The sequence below is a fragment of the Salvelinus namaycush genome, chromosome 20, assembly GCF_016432855.1.
Source record: "Salvelinus namaycush isolate Seneca chromosome 20, SaNama_1.0, whole genome shotgun sequence".
Lineage (NCBI taxonomy): Eukaryota > Metazoa > Chordata > Actinopteri > Salmoniformes > Salmonidae > Salvelinus > Salvelinus namaycush.
In genome coordinates, this window is record NC_052326.1 from 25,161,134 (window position 1) to 25,174,242 (window position 13,109).

At 56.1% G+C, this 13,109-nt stretch overlaps 1 protein-coding gene across 1 annotated transcript in view; it reads left to right on the forward strand.

The window, feature by feature from the left end:
* LOC120064688 (dnaJ homolog subfamily C member 11) overlaps positions 1–13,109 on the forward strand; it is a 28,678-nt gene that overhangs the window by 4,071 nt on the left and 11,498 nt on the right. Inside the window, exons 4-8 of the mRNA XM_039015309.1 lie at positions 928–1,029; positions 1,161–1,289; positions 1,449–1,571; positions 1,691–1,764; positions 1,853–2,042. Coding sequence (XP_038871237.1) covers positions 928–1,029; positions 1,161–1,289; positions 1,449–1,571; positions 1,691–1,764; positions 1,853–2,042 — 618 coding nt within the window. The remainder of the gene's footprint in view (positions 1–927; positions 1,030–1,160; positions 1,290–1,448; positions 1,572–1,690; positions 1,765–1,852; positions 2,043–13,109) is intronic.

Sequence of the window (13,109 nt, forward strand, 5' to 3'; positions counted from 1 at the left end):
TGGAGAGAGGGGAACCGGCCAGGCAGAGACAGCAAGGGCGGTTCGTTGCTCCAGAGTCTTTAAGTCTTCAGTAAAGACTTAAAGGTTGAGACCGAGTCTGTGTCTCTCACATAGGTAGGCAGACCATTCCATAAAAATTGAGATCTATAGGAGAAAGCCCTGCCTCCAGCTGTTTGCTTAGAAATTCTAGGGACAATTAGGAGGCATCTTGTGACCGTAGCGTACGTGTAGGTATGTACGGCAGGACCAACTCGGAAAGATAGGTAGGAGCAAGCCCATGTAACGCTTTATAGGTTAACAGTAAAACCTTGAAATCAGCCCTTGCCTTAACAGGAAGCCAGTGTAGGGAAGCTAGCACTGGAGTAATATGATCAATATGATTTTGATGTACTGGTTGTATGAATTTGGGATTTGTCATTCCACAACTGTCCCAGAGTCTGTTGGGAATAGGCTATTTATTTCTCGCACAGAACAACAAGCTGACCGATAGAATAGGTCAACTTTTCTACTATGGGGGATAGTAGATTGACATAGGCAAGTGATTTTGCTGTTCCTTTTTCCTTTCATCTTATTGGCGGAGGAAAAGTAAATGTGGACAGTTATTCTAACATCTTCAAAGTGCACATCAGAATTCAGTAAGAAGGACACACACCATTGCATCCTCTGAGTTGCATGTTCTGTTAAGAGGAATTACCATAATCTAAATGTGATCTCTGTCATTCTGAGCACCGGGGATGGACGCCATAACCAGGTTACGCACCCAATGCATATGGGTCAAAATGTCCACTAAACTAAAATGCTGTCCGTCAAATGTCCGGCGCCACATTTTAAGTACACACACATTACTACTTAAGTAGTAATGACACAATAGTAACTGAGATGATAACTGAGGAGCGTGTGTGCGTGCGTGTGTTCATGTGTGTGGAGATTGTGGAGAGGAAGAGGACCCCAGTAGAGATCCGTGAGGAGTATGAGCGGCTACAGCGAGAGAGAGAGGAGAGGAGGCTACAGCAGAGGACCAACCCCAAGGTACATACACACGCTTCTTCCCTGAGCCTTTTACAGAAATATCCACGGCAGGGTGATATCTACAGACTTTCTCCGTGTGAAGTGTACTATCAGAACGCTATGTTTGTGTTCTCATGTCTCTGTGTGTTCAGGGTACCATTAGCGTGGGAGTAGATGCCACAGACCTGTTTGATCGCTATGATGAGGACTTTGAGGAGATGCCTGGAGGAGGATTCCCTCACATCGAGATCACCAGGATGCACATCTCCCAGTCTATAGAGGTACACACACACACCCGTACACGTGGTCCGATTCCTTGTTGGTCACACACATACACAGACACACACACACTAGCTAAAAAGGTCCATTGTGATACATTAACGTGTGTTATGCTTATGTGTTTCCCATGTGTTTACCTGTGTATGTGGGCGTGTGTGTAGGCTCCGTTGACTAACTCTGACACTGCAATGCTGTCTGGCTCTCTCTCCACACACAACGGCAACGGAGGAGGCAACATCAATATGACTGTCCGCCGTGTCACCTCTGCCAAGGGCTGGGGAGAGGTACACACACACACACATTGTATCTCCCTTGTTTCTGAGAGAACACAGGAAGGATATTGACTGACGTGTCTGTGTTTCATTCTCTGTCTGCTTGTGATTTTTTCTCTGTGTGTGTGTAGTTGGAGTTTGGTGCAGGGGACATACTGGGACCTCTGTTTGGGATGAAGGTGTTCCGTAACCTGACTCCACGATGGTGAGTGGCCAATCGAGGGGAGAGGATATGGCCCTCTTTACACTACAACAATTGTAATGCTAGTCATCTCCCTCTCTCTGTTTGTTAGTTTCCTGACTGCTCAGTGTGGTATGCAGTTCTCTCCCCGTGGCGTGCGTCCCAGCTGTTCTTTAATGACAGCTCGTCACCTAGACCAGAACACGATGGGTTACCTGCAGTGGCGATGGGGACCGCACAGCTCTATGACCACTAGTGTGGTCCGAGATACCAAGACCAGCCACTTCACCCTGGCACTGCAGGTACACTACACACACACACACACACACACACACACACACACACACACACACACACACACACACACACACACACACACACACACACACACACACACACGTGCACACACACATGTGCACGCACGCACACGACACAAGCAGACACACACAGACACACACCTGTGCAATTGGGAATATGTTGAGGTGGGTTTTAGGGCTGGTAGGATGACCAACCATGTTCTTCTGTGCCCTCACTCCTCACCTTGTTTCCTCTCCCCCTCTAGCTGGGTGTCCCTCACCTTGTTTCCTCCCCCTCTAGCTGGGTGTCCCTCAATCCTCACCTTGTTTCCTCTCCCCCTCTAGCTGGGTGTCCCTCACTCCTCACCTTGTTTCCTCTCCCCCTCTAGCTGGGTATCCCTCACTCCTCACCTTGTTTTCTCTCCCCCTCTAGCTGGGTGTCCCTCACACCTCACCTTGTTTCCTCTCCCTCTACTTGGGTGTCCCTCACTCCTCACCTTTTTTCCTCTCCCCTTCTAGCTGTGTGTCCCTCACACCTCACCTTGTTTCCTCCACCTCTAGTTGGGTGTCCCTCACTCCTCACCTTGTTTCCTCACCCCCTCTAGCTGGGTGTCCCTCACTCCTCACCTTGTTTCCTCTCCCCCTCTAGCTGGGTGTCCCTCACTACTCACCTTGTTTCCTTTCCCCCTCTAGCTGGGTGTCCCTCACTCCTCACCCCATCTAATTGGGTGTTCCTCTCTCCTTACCTTGTTCCCTCTCCCCCTCTAGCTGGGTGTCCCTCACTCCTCACCCCCTCTAGCTGGGTGTCCCTCACTCCTCACCTTGTCTCCTCTCCCCCTCTAGCTGGGTATCCCTTACCCCTCACCTTGTTTCCTCACCCCCTCTAGCTGGGGGTCCCTCACTCCTCACCTTGTTTCCTCTCCCTCTAGCTGGGTGTCCCTCACTCCTCACCTTGTTTCCTCCCCCTCTAGCTGGGTGTCCCTCACTCCTCACCTTGTTTCCTCTCCCCCTCTAGCTATGTGTCCCTCACTCCTCACCTTGTTTCCTCTCCCCCTCTAGCTGGGTGTCCCTCACTCCACACCTTGTTTCCTCTCCCCCTCTAGCTGGGTGTCCCTCACACATCACCTTGTTTCTTCTCCCTCTAGCTGGGTGTCCCTCACTCCTCACCTTGATTCCTCTCCCTCTAGCTGGGTGTCCCTCACTCCTCACCTTGTTTCCTCCCCCTCTAGCTGGGTGTCCCTCACACCTCACCTTGTTCCCTCCCCCTCTAGCTGGGTTTCCCTCACAACTCACCTTGTTTCCTCTCCCTCTAGCTGGGTGTCCTTCACTCCTCACCTTGTTTCCTCTCCCTCACTCCTCACCTTGTTTCCTCACCCCCTCTAGCTGGGTGTCCCTCACTCCTCACCTTGTTTCCTCCCCCTCTAGCTGGGTGTTCCTCACACCTCACCTTGTTTCCTCTCCCTCTAGCTGTGTGTCCCTCACTCCTCACCTTGTTTCCCCCCCCTCTAGCTGGGTGTCCCTCACACCTCACCTTGTTTCCTCCCCCCCTCTAGCTGGGTGTCCCTCACTCCTCACCTTGTTTCCTCTCCCCCTCTAGCTGGGTGTCCCTCACTCCTCACCTTGTTTCCTCTCCCCCTCTAGCTGGGTGTCCCTCACTCCTCACCCCATCTAGCTGGGTGTCCCTCTCTCCTCACCTTGTTTCCTCTCCCCCTCTAGCTGGGTGTCCCTCACTCCTCACCCCCTCTAGCTGGGTGTTCCTCACTCCTCAACCCCTCTAGATGGGTGTCCCTCACTCCTCACGTTGTTTCCTCTCCCTCTAGCTGGGGGTCCCTCACTCCTCACCTTGTTTCCTCTCCCTCTAGCTGGGTGTCCCTCACTCCTCACCTTGTTTCCTCCCCCTCTAGCTGGGTGTCCCTCACTCCTCACCTTGTTTCCTCTCCCCCTCTAGCTATGTGTCCCTCACTCCTCACCTTGTTTCCTCTCCCCCTCTAGCTGGGTGTACCTCACTCCTCACCTTGTTTCCTCTCCCCCTCTAGCTGGGTGTCCCTCACACATCACCTTGTTTCTTCTCCCTCTAGCTGGGTGTCCCTCACTCCTCACCTTGTTTCCTCCCCCTCTAGCTGGGTGTCCCTCACTCCTCACCTTGTTTCCTCTCCCCCTCTAGCTATGTGTCCCTCACTCCTCACCTTGATTCCTCTCCCTCTAGCTGGGTGTCCCTCACTCCTCACCTTGTTTCCTCCCCCTCTAGCTGGGTGTCCCTCACACCTCACCTTGTTCCCTCCCCCTCTAGCTGGGTTTCCCTCACAACTCACCTTGTTTCCTCTCCCTCTAGCTGGGTGTCCTTCACTCCTCACCTTGTTTCCTCTCCCCCTCTAGCTGGGTGTCCCTCACACCTCACCTTGTTTCCTCCCCCTCTAGTTGGGTGTCCCTCACTCCTCACCTTGTTTCCTCCCTCTCTAGCTGGGTGTTCCTCACACCTCACCTTGTTTCCTCTCCCTCTAGCTGGGTGTCCCTCACTCCTCACCTTGTTTCCTCTCCCTCTAGATGTGTGTCCCTCACTCCTCACCTTGTTTCCCCCCCCTCTAGCTGGGTGTCCCTCACACCTCATCTTGTTTCCTCCCCCCCTCTAGCTGGGTGTCCCTCACTCCTCACCTTGTTTCCTCTCCCCCTCTAGATGGGTGTCCCTCACTCCTCACGTTGTTTCCTCTCCCTCTAGCTGGGGGTCCCTCACTCCTCACCTTGTTTCCTCTCCCTCTAGCTGGGTGTCCCTCACTCCTCACCTTGTTTCCTCCCCCTCTAGCTGGGTGTCCCTCACTCCTCACCTTGTTTCCTCTCCCCCTCTAGCTATGTGTCCCTCACTCCTCACCTTGTTTCCTCTCCCCCTCTAGCTGGGTGTACCTCACTCCTCACCTTGTTTCCTCTCCCCCTCTAGCTGGGTGTCCCTCACACATCACCTTGTTTCTTCTCCCTCTAGCTGGGTGTCCCTCACTCCTCACCTTGTTTCCTCCCCCTCTAGCTGGGTGTCCCTCACTCCTCACCTTGTTTCCTCTCCCCCTCTAGCTATGTGTCCCTCACTCCTCACCTTGATTCCTCTCCCTCTAGCTGGGTGTCCCTCACTCCTCACCTTGTTTCCTCCCCCTCTAGCTGGGTGTCCCTCACACCTCACCTTGTTCCCTCCCCCTCTAGCTGGGTTTCCCTCACAACTCACCTTGTTTCCTCTCCCTCTAGCTGGGTGTCCTTCACTCCTCACCTTGTTTCCTCTCCCCCTCTAGCTGGGTGTCCCTCACACCTCACCTTGTTTCCTCCCCCTCTAGTTGGGTGTCCCTCACTCCTCACCTTGTTTCCTCCCTCTCTAGCTGGGTGTTCCTCACACCTCACCTTGTTTCCTCTCCCTCTAGCTGGGTGTCCCTCACTCCTCACCTTGTTTCCTCTCCCTCTAGATGTGTGTCCCTCACTCCTCACCTTGTTTCCCCCCCCTCTAGCTGGGTGTCCCTCACACCTCATCTTGTTTCCTCCCCCCCTCTAGCTGGGTGTCCCTCACTCCTCACCTTGTTTCCTCTCCCCCTCTAGCTGGGTGTCCCTCACTCCTCACCTTGTTTCCTCTCCCCCTCTAGCTGGGTGTCCCTCACTCCTCACCCCATCTAGCTGGGTGTCCCTCTCTCCTCACCTTGTTTCCTCTCCCCCTCTAGCTGGGTGTCCCTCACTCCTCACCCCCTCTAGCTGGGTGTTCCTCACTCCTCAACCCCTCTAGATGGGTGTCCCTCACTCCTCACGTTGTTTCCTCTCCCTCTAGCTGGGGGTCCCTCACTCCTCACCTTGTTTCCTCTCCCTCTAGCTGGGTGTCCCTCACTCCTCACCTTGTTTCCTCCCCCTCTAGCTGGGTGCCCCTCACTCCTCACCTTGTTTCCTCTCCCCCTCTAGCTGTGTGTCACTCACTCCTCACCTTGTTTCCTCTCCCTCTAGCTGGGTGTCCCTCACTCCTCACCTTGTTTCCTCCCCCTCTAGCTGGGTGCCCCTCACTCCTCACCTTGTTTCCTCTCCCCCTCTAGCTGTGTGTCCCTTACTCCTCACCTTGTTTCCTCTCCCCCTCTAGCTGGGTGTCCCTCACTCCTCACCTTGTTTCCTCTCCCCCTCTAGCTGGGTGTCCCTCACACCTCACCTTGTTTCCTCTCCCTCTACTTGGGTGTCCCTCACTCCTCACCTTTTTTCCTCTCCCCTTCTAGCTGTGTGTCCCTCACACCTCACCTTGTTTCCTCCACCTCTAGTTGGGTGTCCCTCACTCCTCACCTTGTTTCATCACCCCCTCTAGCTGGGTGTCCCTCACTCCTCACCTTGTTTCCTCTCCCCCTCTAGCTGGATGTCCCTCACTACTCACCTTGTTTCCTTTCCCCCTCTAGCTGGGTGTCCCTCACTCCTCACCCCATCTAATTGGGTGTTCCTCTCTCCTTACCTTGTTCCCTCTCCCCCTCTAGCTGGGTGTCCCTCACTCCTCACCCCCTCTAGCTGGGTGTCCCTCACTCCTCACCTTGTCTCCTCTCCCCCTCTAGCTGGGTATCCCTTACCCCTCACCTTGTTTCCTCACCCCCTCTAGCTGGGGGTCCCTCACTCCTCACCTTGTTTCCTCTCCCTCTAGCTGGGTGTCCCTCACTCCTCACCTTGTTTCCTCCCCCTCTAGCTGGGTGTCCCTCACTCCTCACCTTGTTTCCTCTCCCCCTCTAGCTATGTGTCCCTCACTCCTCACCTTGTTTCCTCTCCCCCTCTAGCTGGGTGTCCCTCACTCCTCACCTTGTTTCCTCTCCCCCTCTAGCTGGGTGTCCCTCACTACTCACCTTGTTTCCTTTCCCCCTCTAGCTGGGTGTCCCTCACTCCTCACCCCATCTAATTGGGTGTTCCTCTCTCCTTACCTTGTTCCCTCTCCCCCTCTAGCTGGGTGTCCCTCACTCCTCACCCCCTCTAGCTGGGTGTCCCTCACTCCTCACCTTGTCTCCTCTCCCCCTCTAGCTGGGTATCCCTTACCCCTCACCTTGTTTCCTCACCCCCTCTAGCTGGGGGTCCCTCACTCCTCACCTTGTTTCCTCTCCCTCTAGCTGGGTGTCCCTCACTCCTCACCTTGTTTCCTCCCCCTCTAGCTGGGTGTCCCTCACACCTCACCTTGTTCCCTCCCCCTCTAGCTGGGTTTCCCTCACAACTCACCTTGTTTCCTCTCCCTCTAGCTGGGTGTCCTTCACTCCTCACCTTGTTTCCTCTCCCTCACTCCTCACCTTGTTTCCTCACCCCCTCTAGCTGGGTGTCCCTCACTCCTCACCTTGTTTCCTCCCCCTCTAGCTGGGTGTTCCTCACACCTCACCTTGTTTCCTCTCCCTCTAGCTGGGTGTCCCTCACTCCTCACCTTGTTTCCTCTCCCTCTAGCTGTGTGTCCCTCACTCCTCACCTTGTTTCCCCCCCCTCTAGCTGGGTGTCCCTCACACCTCACCTTGTTTCCTCCCCCCCTCTAGCTGGGTGTCCCTCACTCCTCACCTTGGTTCCTCTCCCCCTCTAGCTGGGTGTCCCTCACTCCTCACCTTGTTTCCTCTCCCCCTCTAGCTGGGTGTCCCTCACTCCTCACCCCATCTAGCTGGGTGTCCCTCTCTCCTCACCTTGTTTCCTCTCCCCCTCTAGCTGGGTGTCCCTCACTCCTCACCCCCTCTAGCTGGGTGTTCCTCACTCCTCAACCCCTCTAGATGGGTGTCCCTCACTCCTCACGTTGTTTCCTCTCCCTCTAGCTGGGGGTCCCTCACTCCTCACCTTGTTTCCTCTCCCTCTAGCTGGGTGTCCCTCACTCCTCACCTTGTTTCCTCCCCCTCTAGCTGGGTGTCCCTCACTCCTCACCTTGTTTCCTCTCCCCCTCTAGCTATGTGTCCCTCACTCCTCACCTTGTTTCCTCTCCCCCTCTAGCTGGGGGTCCCTCACTCCTCACCTTGTTTCCTCTCCCCCTCTAGCTGGGTGTCCCTCACACATCACCTTGTTTCTTCTCCCTCTAGCTGGGTGTCCCTCACTCCTCACCTTGATTCCTCTCCCTCTAGCTGGGTGTCCCTCACTCCTCACCTTGTTTCCTCCCCCTCTAGCTGGGTGTCCCTCACACCTCACCTTGTTCCCTCCCCCTCTAGCTGGGTTTCCCTCACAACTCACCTTGTTTCCTCTCCCTCTAGCTGGGTGTCCTTCACTCCTCACCTTGTTTCCTCTCCCCCTCTAGCTGGGTGTCCCTCACACCTCACCTTGTTTCCTCCCCCTCTAGTTGGGTGTCCCTCACTCCTCACCTTGTTTCCTCCCTCTCTAGCTGGGTGTTCCTCACACCTCACCTTGTTTCCTCTCCCTCTAGCTGGGTGTCCCTCACTCCTCACCTTGTTTCCTCTCCCTCTAGCTGTGTGTCCCTCACTCCTCACCTTGTTTCCCCCCCCTCTAGCTGGGTGTCCCTCACACCTCACCTTGTTTCCTCCCCCCCTCTAGCTGGGTGTCCCTCACTCCTCACCTTGTTTCCTCTCCCCCTCTAGCTGGGTGTCCCTCACTCCTCACCTTGTTTCCTCTCCCCCTCTAGCTGGGTTTCCCTCACTCCTCACCCCATCTAGCTGGGTGTCCCTCTCTCCTCACCTTGTTTCCTCTCCCCCTCTAGCTGGGTGTCCCTCACTCCTCACCCCCTCTAGCTGGGTGTTCCTCACTCCTCAACCCCTCTAGATGGGTGTCCCTCACTCCTCACGTTGTTTCCTCTCCCCCTCTAGCTGGGTATCCCTCACTCCTCACCTTGTTTCCTCTCCCTCTAGCTGGGTGTCCCTCACTCCTCACCTTGTCCCCCCCCCCCCTCTAGCTGTGTGTCCTTCACTCCTCACCTTGTCTCCTCTCCCCCTCTAGCTGGGTATCCCTCACCCCTCACCTTGTTTCCTCTCCCCCTCTAGCTGGGTGTCCCTCACTCCTCACCTTGTTTCCTCCCCGTCTAGCTGGGTGTCCCTCACTCCTCACCTTGTTTCCTCACCCCCTCTAGCTTGGTGTCCCTCACTACTCACCTTGTTTCCTCTCCCTCTAGCTGGGTGTCCCTCACTCCTCACCTTGTTTCCTCTCCCCCTCTATCTGGGTGTCCCTCACACCTCACCTTGTTTCCTCCCCCTCTAGTTGGGTGTCCCTCACTCCTCACCTTTTTTCCTCACCCCCTCTAGCTGGGTGTCCCTCACTCCTCACCTTTTTTCCTCACCCCCTCTAGCTGGGTGTCCCTCACTCCTCACCTTGTTTCCTCTCCCCTCTAGCTGGGTATCACTCACTCCTCACCTTGTTTCCTCACCCCCTCTAGCTGGGTGTCCCTCACTCCTCACCTTGTTTCCTCTCCCTCTAGCTGGGTGTCCCTCAATCCTCACCTTGTTCCCTCCCCCTCTAGCTGGGTGTCCCTCACTCCTCACCTTGTTTCCTCTCCCCCTCTAGCTGGGTATCCCTCACTCCTCACCTTGTTTCCTCCCCCTCTAGCTGGATGTCCCTCACTCCTCACCTTGTTTCCTCTCCCCCTCTAGCTGGGTGTCCCTCACTCCTCACCCCATCTAGCTGGGTGTCCCTCTCTCCTCACCTTGTTTCCTCTCCCCCTCTAGCTGGGTGTCCCTCACTCCTCACCCCCTCTAGCTGGGTGTCCCTCACTCCTCACCCCCTCTAGCTGGGTGTCCCTCAGTCCTCACCTTGTTTCCTCACCCCCTCTAGCTGGGGGTCCCTCACTCCTCACCTTGTTTCCTCTCCCTCTAGCTGGGTGTCCCTCACACCTCACCTTGTTTCCTCTCCCTCTAGCTGGGTGTCCCTCACTCCTCACCTTGATTCCTCTCCCTCTAGCTGGGTGTCCCTCACTCCTCACCTTGTTTCCTCCCCCTCTACCTGGGTGTCCCTCACACCTCACCTTGTATCCTCCCCCTCTAGCTGGGTTTCCCTAACACCTCACCTTGTTTCCTCTCCCTCTAGCTGGGTGTCCCTCACTCCTCACCTTGTTTCCTCTCCCTCTAGCTGGGTGTCCCTCACACCTCACCTTGTTTCCTCTCCCTCTAGCTGGGTGTCCCTCACTCCTCACCTTGTCTCCTCCCCCTCTAGCTGGGTGTCCCTCACTACTCACCTTGTTTCCTCTCCCTCTAGCTGGGTGTCCCTCACACATCACCTTGTTTCCTCTCCCTCTAGCTGGGTGTCCCTCACTCATCACCTTGTTTCCTCTCCCCCTCTAGCTGGGTGTCCCTCACTCCTCACCTTTTTTCCTCACCCCATCTAGCTGGGTGTCCCTCTCTCCTCACATTGTTTCCTCTCCCCCTCTAGCTGGGTGTCCCTCACTCCTCACCCCCTCTAGCTGGGTGTTCCTCACTCCTCACCCCCTCTAGCTGGGTGTCCCTCACTCCTCACCTTGTTTCCTCTCCCCCTCTAGCTGGGTATCCCTCACTCCTCACCTTGTTTCCTCACCCCCTCTAGCTGGGGGTCCCTCACTCCTCACCTTGTTTCCTCTCCCTCTAGCTGGGTGTCCCTCACTCCTCACCTTGTTTCCTCCCCCTCTAGCTGGGTGTCCCTCACTCCTCACCTTGTTTCCTCTCCCCCTCTAGCTGGTTGTCCCTCACACCTCACCTTGTTTCCTCTCCTTATAGCTGGGTGTCCCTCCTCACCTTCTTTCCTCTCCCTTTAGCTGGGTGTCCCTCACTCCTCACCTTGTTTCCTCCCCCTCTAGCTGGGTGTCCCTCACACCTCACCTTGTTTCCTCCCCCTCTAGCTGGGTGTCCCTCACACCTCACCTTGTTTCCTCTCCCTCTAGCTGGGTGTCCCTCACTCCTCACCTTGTTTCCTCTCCCTTTAGCTGGGTGTCCCTCACTCCTCACCTTGTTTCCTCCCCCTCTAGCTGGGTGTCCCCCACACCTCACCTTGTTTCCTCCCCCTCTAGATGGGTGTCCCTCACACCTCACCTTGTTTCCTCCCCCTCTAGCTGGGTGTCCCTCACACCTCACATTGTTTTCTCTCCCTCTAGGTGGGTGTCCCTCACTCCTCACCTTGTTTCCTCCCCCTCTAGCTGGGTGTCCCTCACACCTCACCTTGTTTCCTCCCCCTCTAGTTGGGCGTCCCTCACACCTCACCTTGTTTCCTCTCTCCCTCTAGCTGGGTGTCCCTCACACCTCACCTTGTTTCCTCCCCCTCTAGTTGGGTGTCCCTCACACCTCACCTTGTTTCCTCTCTCCCTCTAGTTGGGTGTCCCTCACACCTCACCTAGTTTCCTCTCTCCCTCTAGCTGGGTGTCCCTCACACCTCACCTTGTTTCCTCCCCCTCTAGATGGGTGTCCCTCACACCTCACCTTGTTTCCCCCCCCTCTAGCTGGGTGTCCCTCACACCTCACCTTGTTTCCTCCCCCCCTCTAGCTGGGTGTCCCTCACTCCTCACCTTGTTTCCTCTCCCCCTCTAGCTGGGTGTCCCTCACTCCTCACCTTGTTTCCTCTCCCCCTCTAGCTGGGTTTCCCTCACTCCTCACCCCATCTAGCTGGGTGTCCCTCTCTCCTCACCTTGTTTCCTCTCCCCCTCTAGCTGGGTGTCCCTCACTCCTCACCCCCTCTAGCTGGGTGTTCCTCACTCCTCAACCCCTCTAGATGGGTGTCCCTCACTCCTCACGTTGTTTCCTCTCCCCCTCTAGCTGGGTATCCCTCACTCCTCACCTTGTTTCCACTCCCTCTAGCTGGGTGTCCCTCACTCCTCACCTTGTCTCCCCCCCCCCCCCTCTAGCTGTGTGTCCTTCACTCCTCACCTTGTCTCCTCTCCCCCTCTAGCTGGGTATCCCTCACCCCTCACCTTGTTTCCTCTCCCCCTCTAGCTGGGTGTCCCTCACTCCTCACCTTGTTTCCTCCCCGTCTAGCTGGGTGTCCCTCACTCCTCACCTTGTTTCCTCACCCCCTCTAGCTTGGTGTCCCTCACTACTCACCTTGTTTCCTCTCCCTCTAGCTGGGTGTCCCTCACTCCTCACCTTGTTTCCTCTCCCCCTCTATCTGGGTGTCCCTCACACCTCACCTTGTTTCCTCCCCCTCTAGTTGGGTGTCCCTCACTCCTCACCTTTTTTCCTCACCCCCTCTAGCTGGGTGTCCCTCACTCCTCACCTTTTTTCCTCACCCCCTCTAGCTGGATGTCCCTCACTCCTCACCTTGTTTCCTCTCCCCTCTAGCTGGGTATCACTCACTCCTCACCTTGTTTCCTCACCCCCTCTAGCTGGGTGTCCCTCACTCCTCACCTTGTTTCCTCTCCCTCTAGCTGGGTGTCCCTCAATCCTCACCTTGTTCCCTCCCCCTCTAGCTGGGTGTCCCTCACTCCTCACCTTGTTTCCTCTCCCTCTAGCTGGGTGTCCCTCACTCCTCACATTGTTTCCTCCCCCTCTAGCTGGATGTCCCTCACTCCTCACCTTGTTTCCTTCCCCTCTAGCTGGGTGTCCCTCACTCCTCACCTTGTTTCCTCCCCCTCTAGCTGGGTGTCCCTCACACCTCACCTTGTTTCCTCTCCCTCTAGCTGGGTGTCCCTCACTCCTCACCTTGTTTCCTCCCCCTCTAGCTGTGTGTCCCTCACACCTCACCTTGTTTCCTCCCCTCTAGTTGGGTGTCCCTCACTCCTCACCTTGTTTCCTCTCCCCCTCTAGCTGGGTATCCCTCACTCCTCACCTTGTTTCCTCCCCCTCTAGCTGGATGTCCCTCACTCCTCACCTTGTTTCCTCTCCCCCTCTAGCTGGGTGTCCCTCACTCCTCACCCCATCTAGCTGGGTGTCCCTCTCTCCTCACCTTGTTTCCTCTCCCCCTCTAGCTGGGTGTCCTTCACTCCTCACCCCCTCTAGCTGGGTGTCCCTCACTCCTCACCCCCTCTAGCTGGGTGTCCCTCAGTCCTCACCTTGTTTCCTCACCCCCTCTAGCTGGGGGTCCCTCACTCCTCACCTTGTTTCCTCTCCCTCTAGCTGGGTGTCCCTCACTCCTCACCTTGTTTCCTCCCCCTCTAGCTGGGTGTCCCTCACTCCTCACCTTGTTTCCTCTCCCCCTCTAGTTGTGTGTCCCTCACTCCTCGCCTTGTTTCCTCTC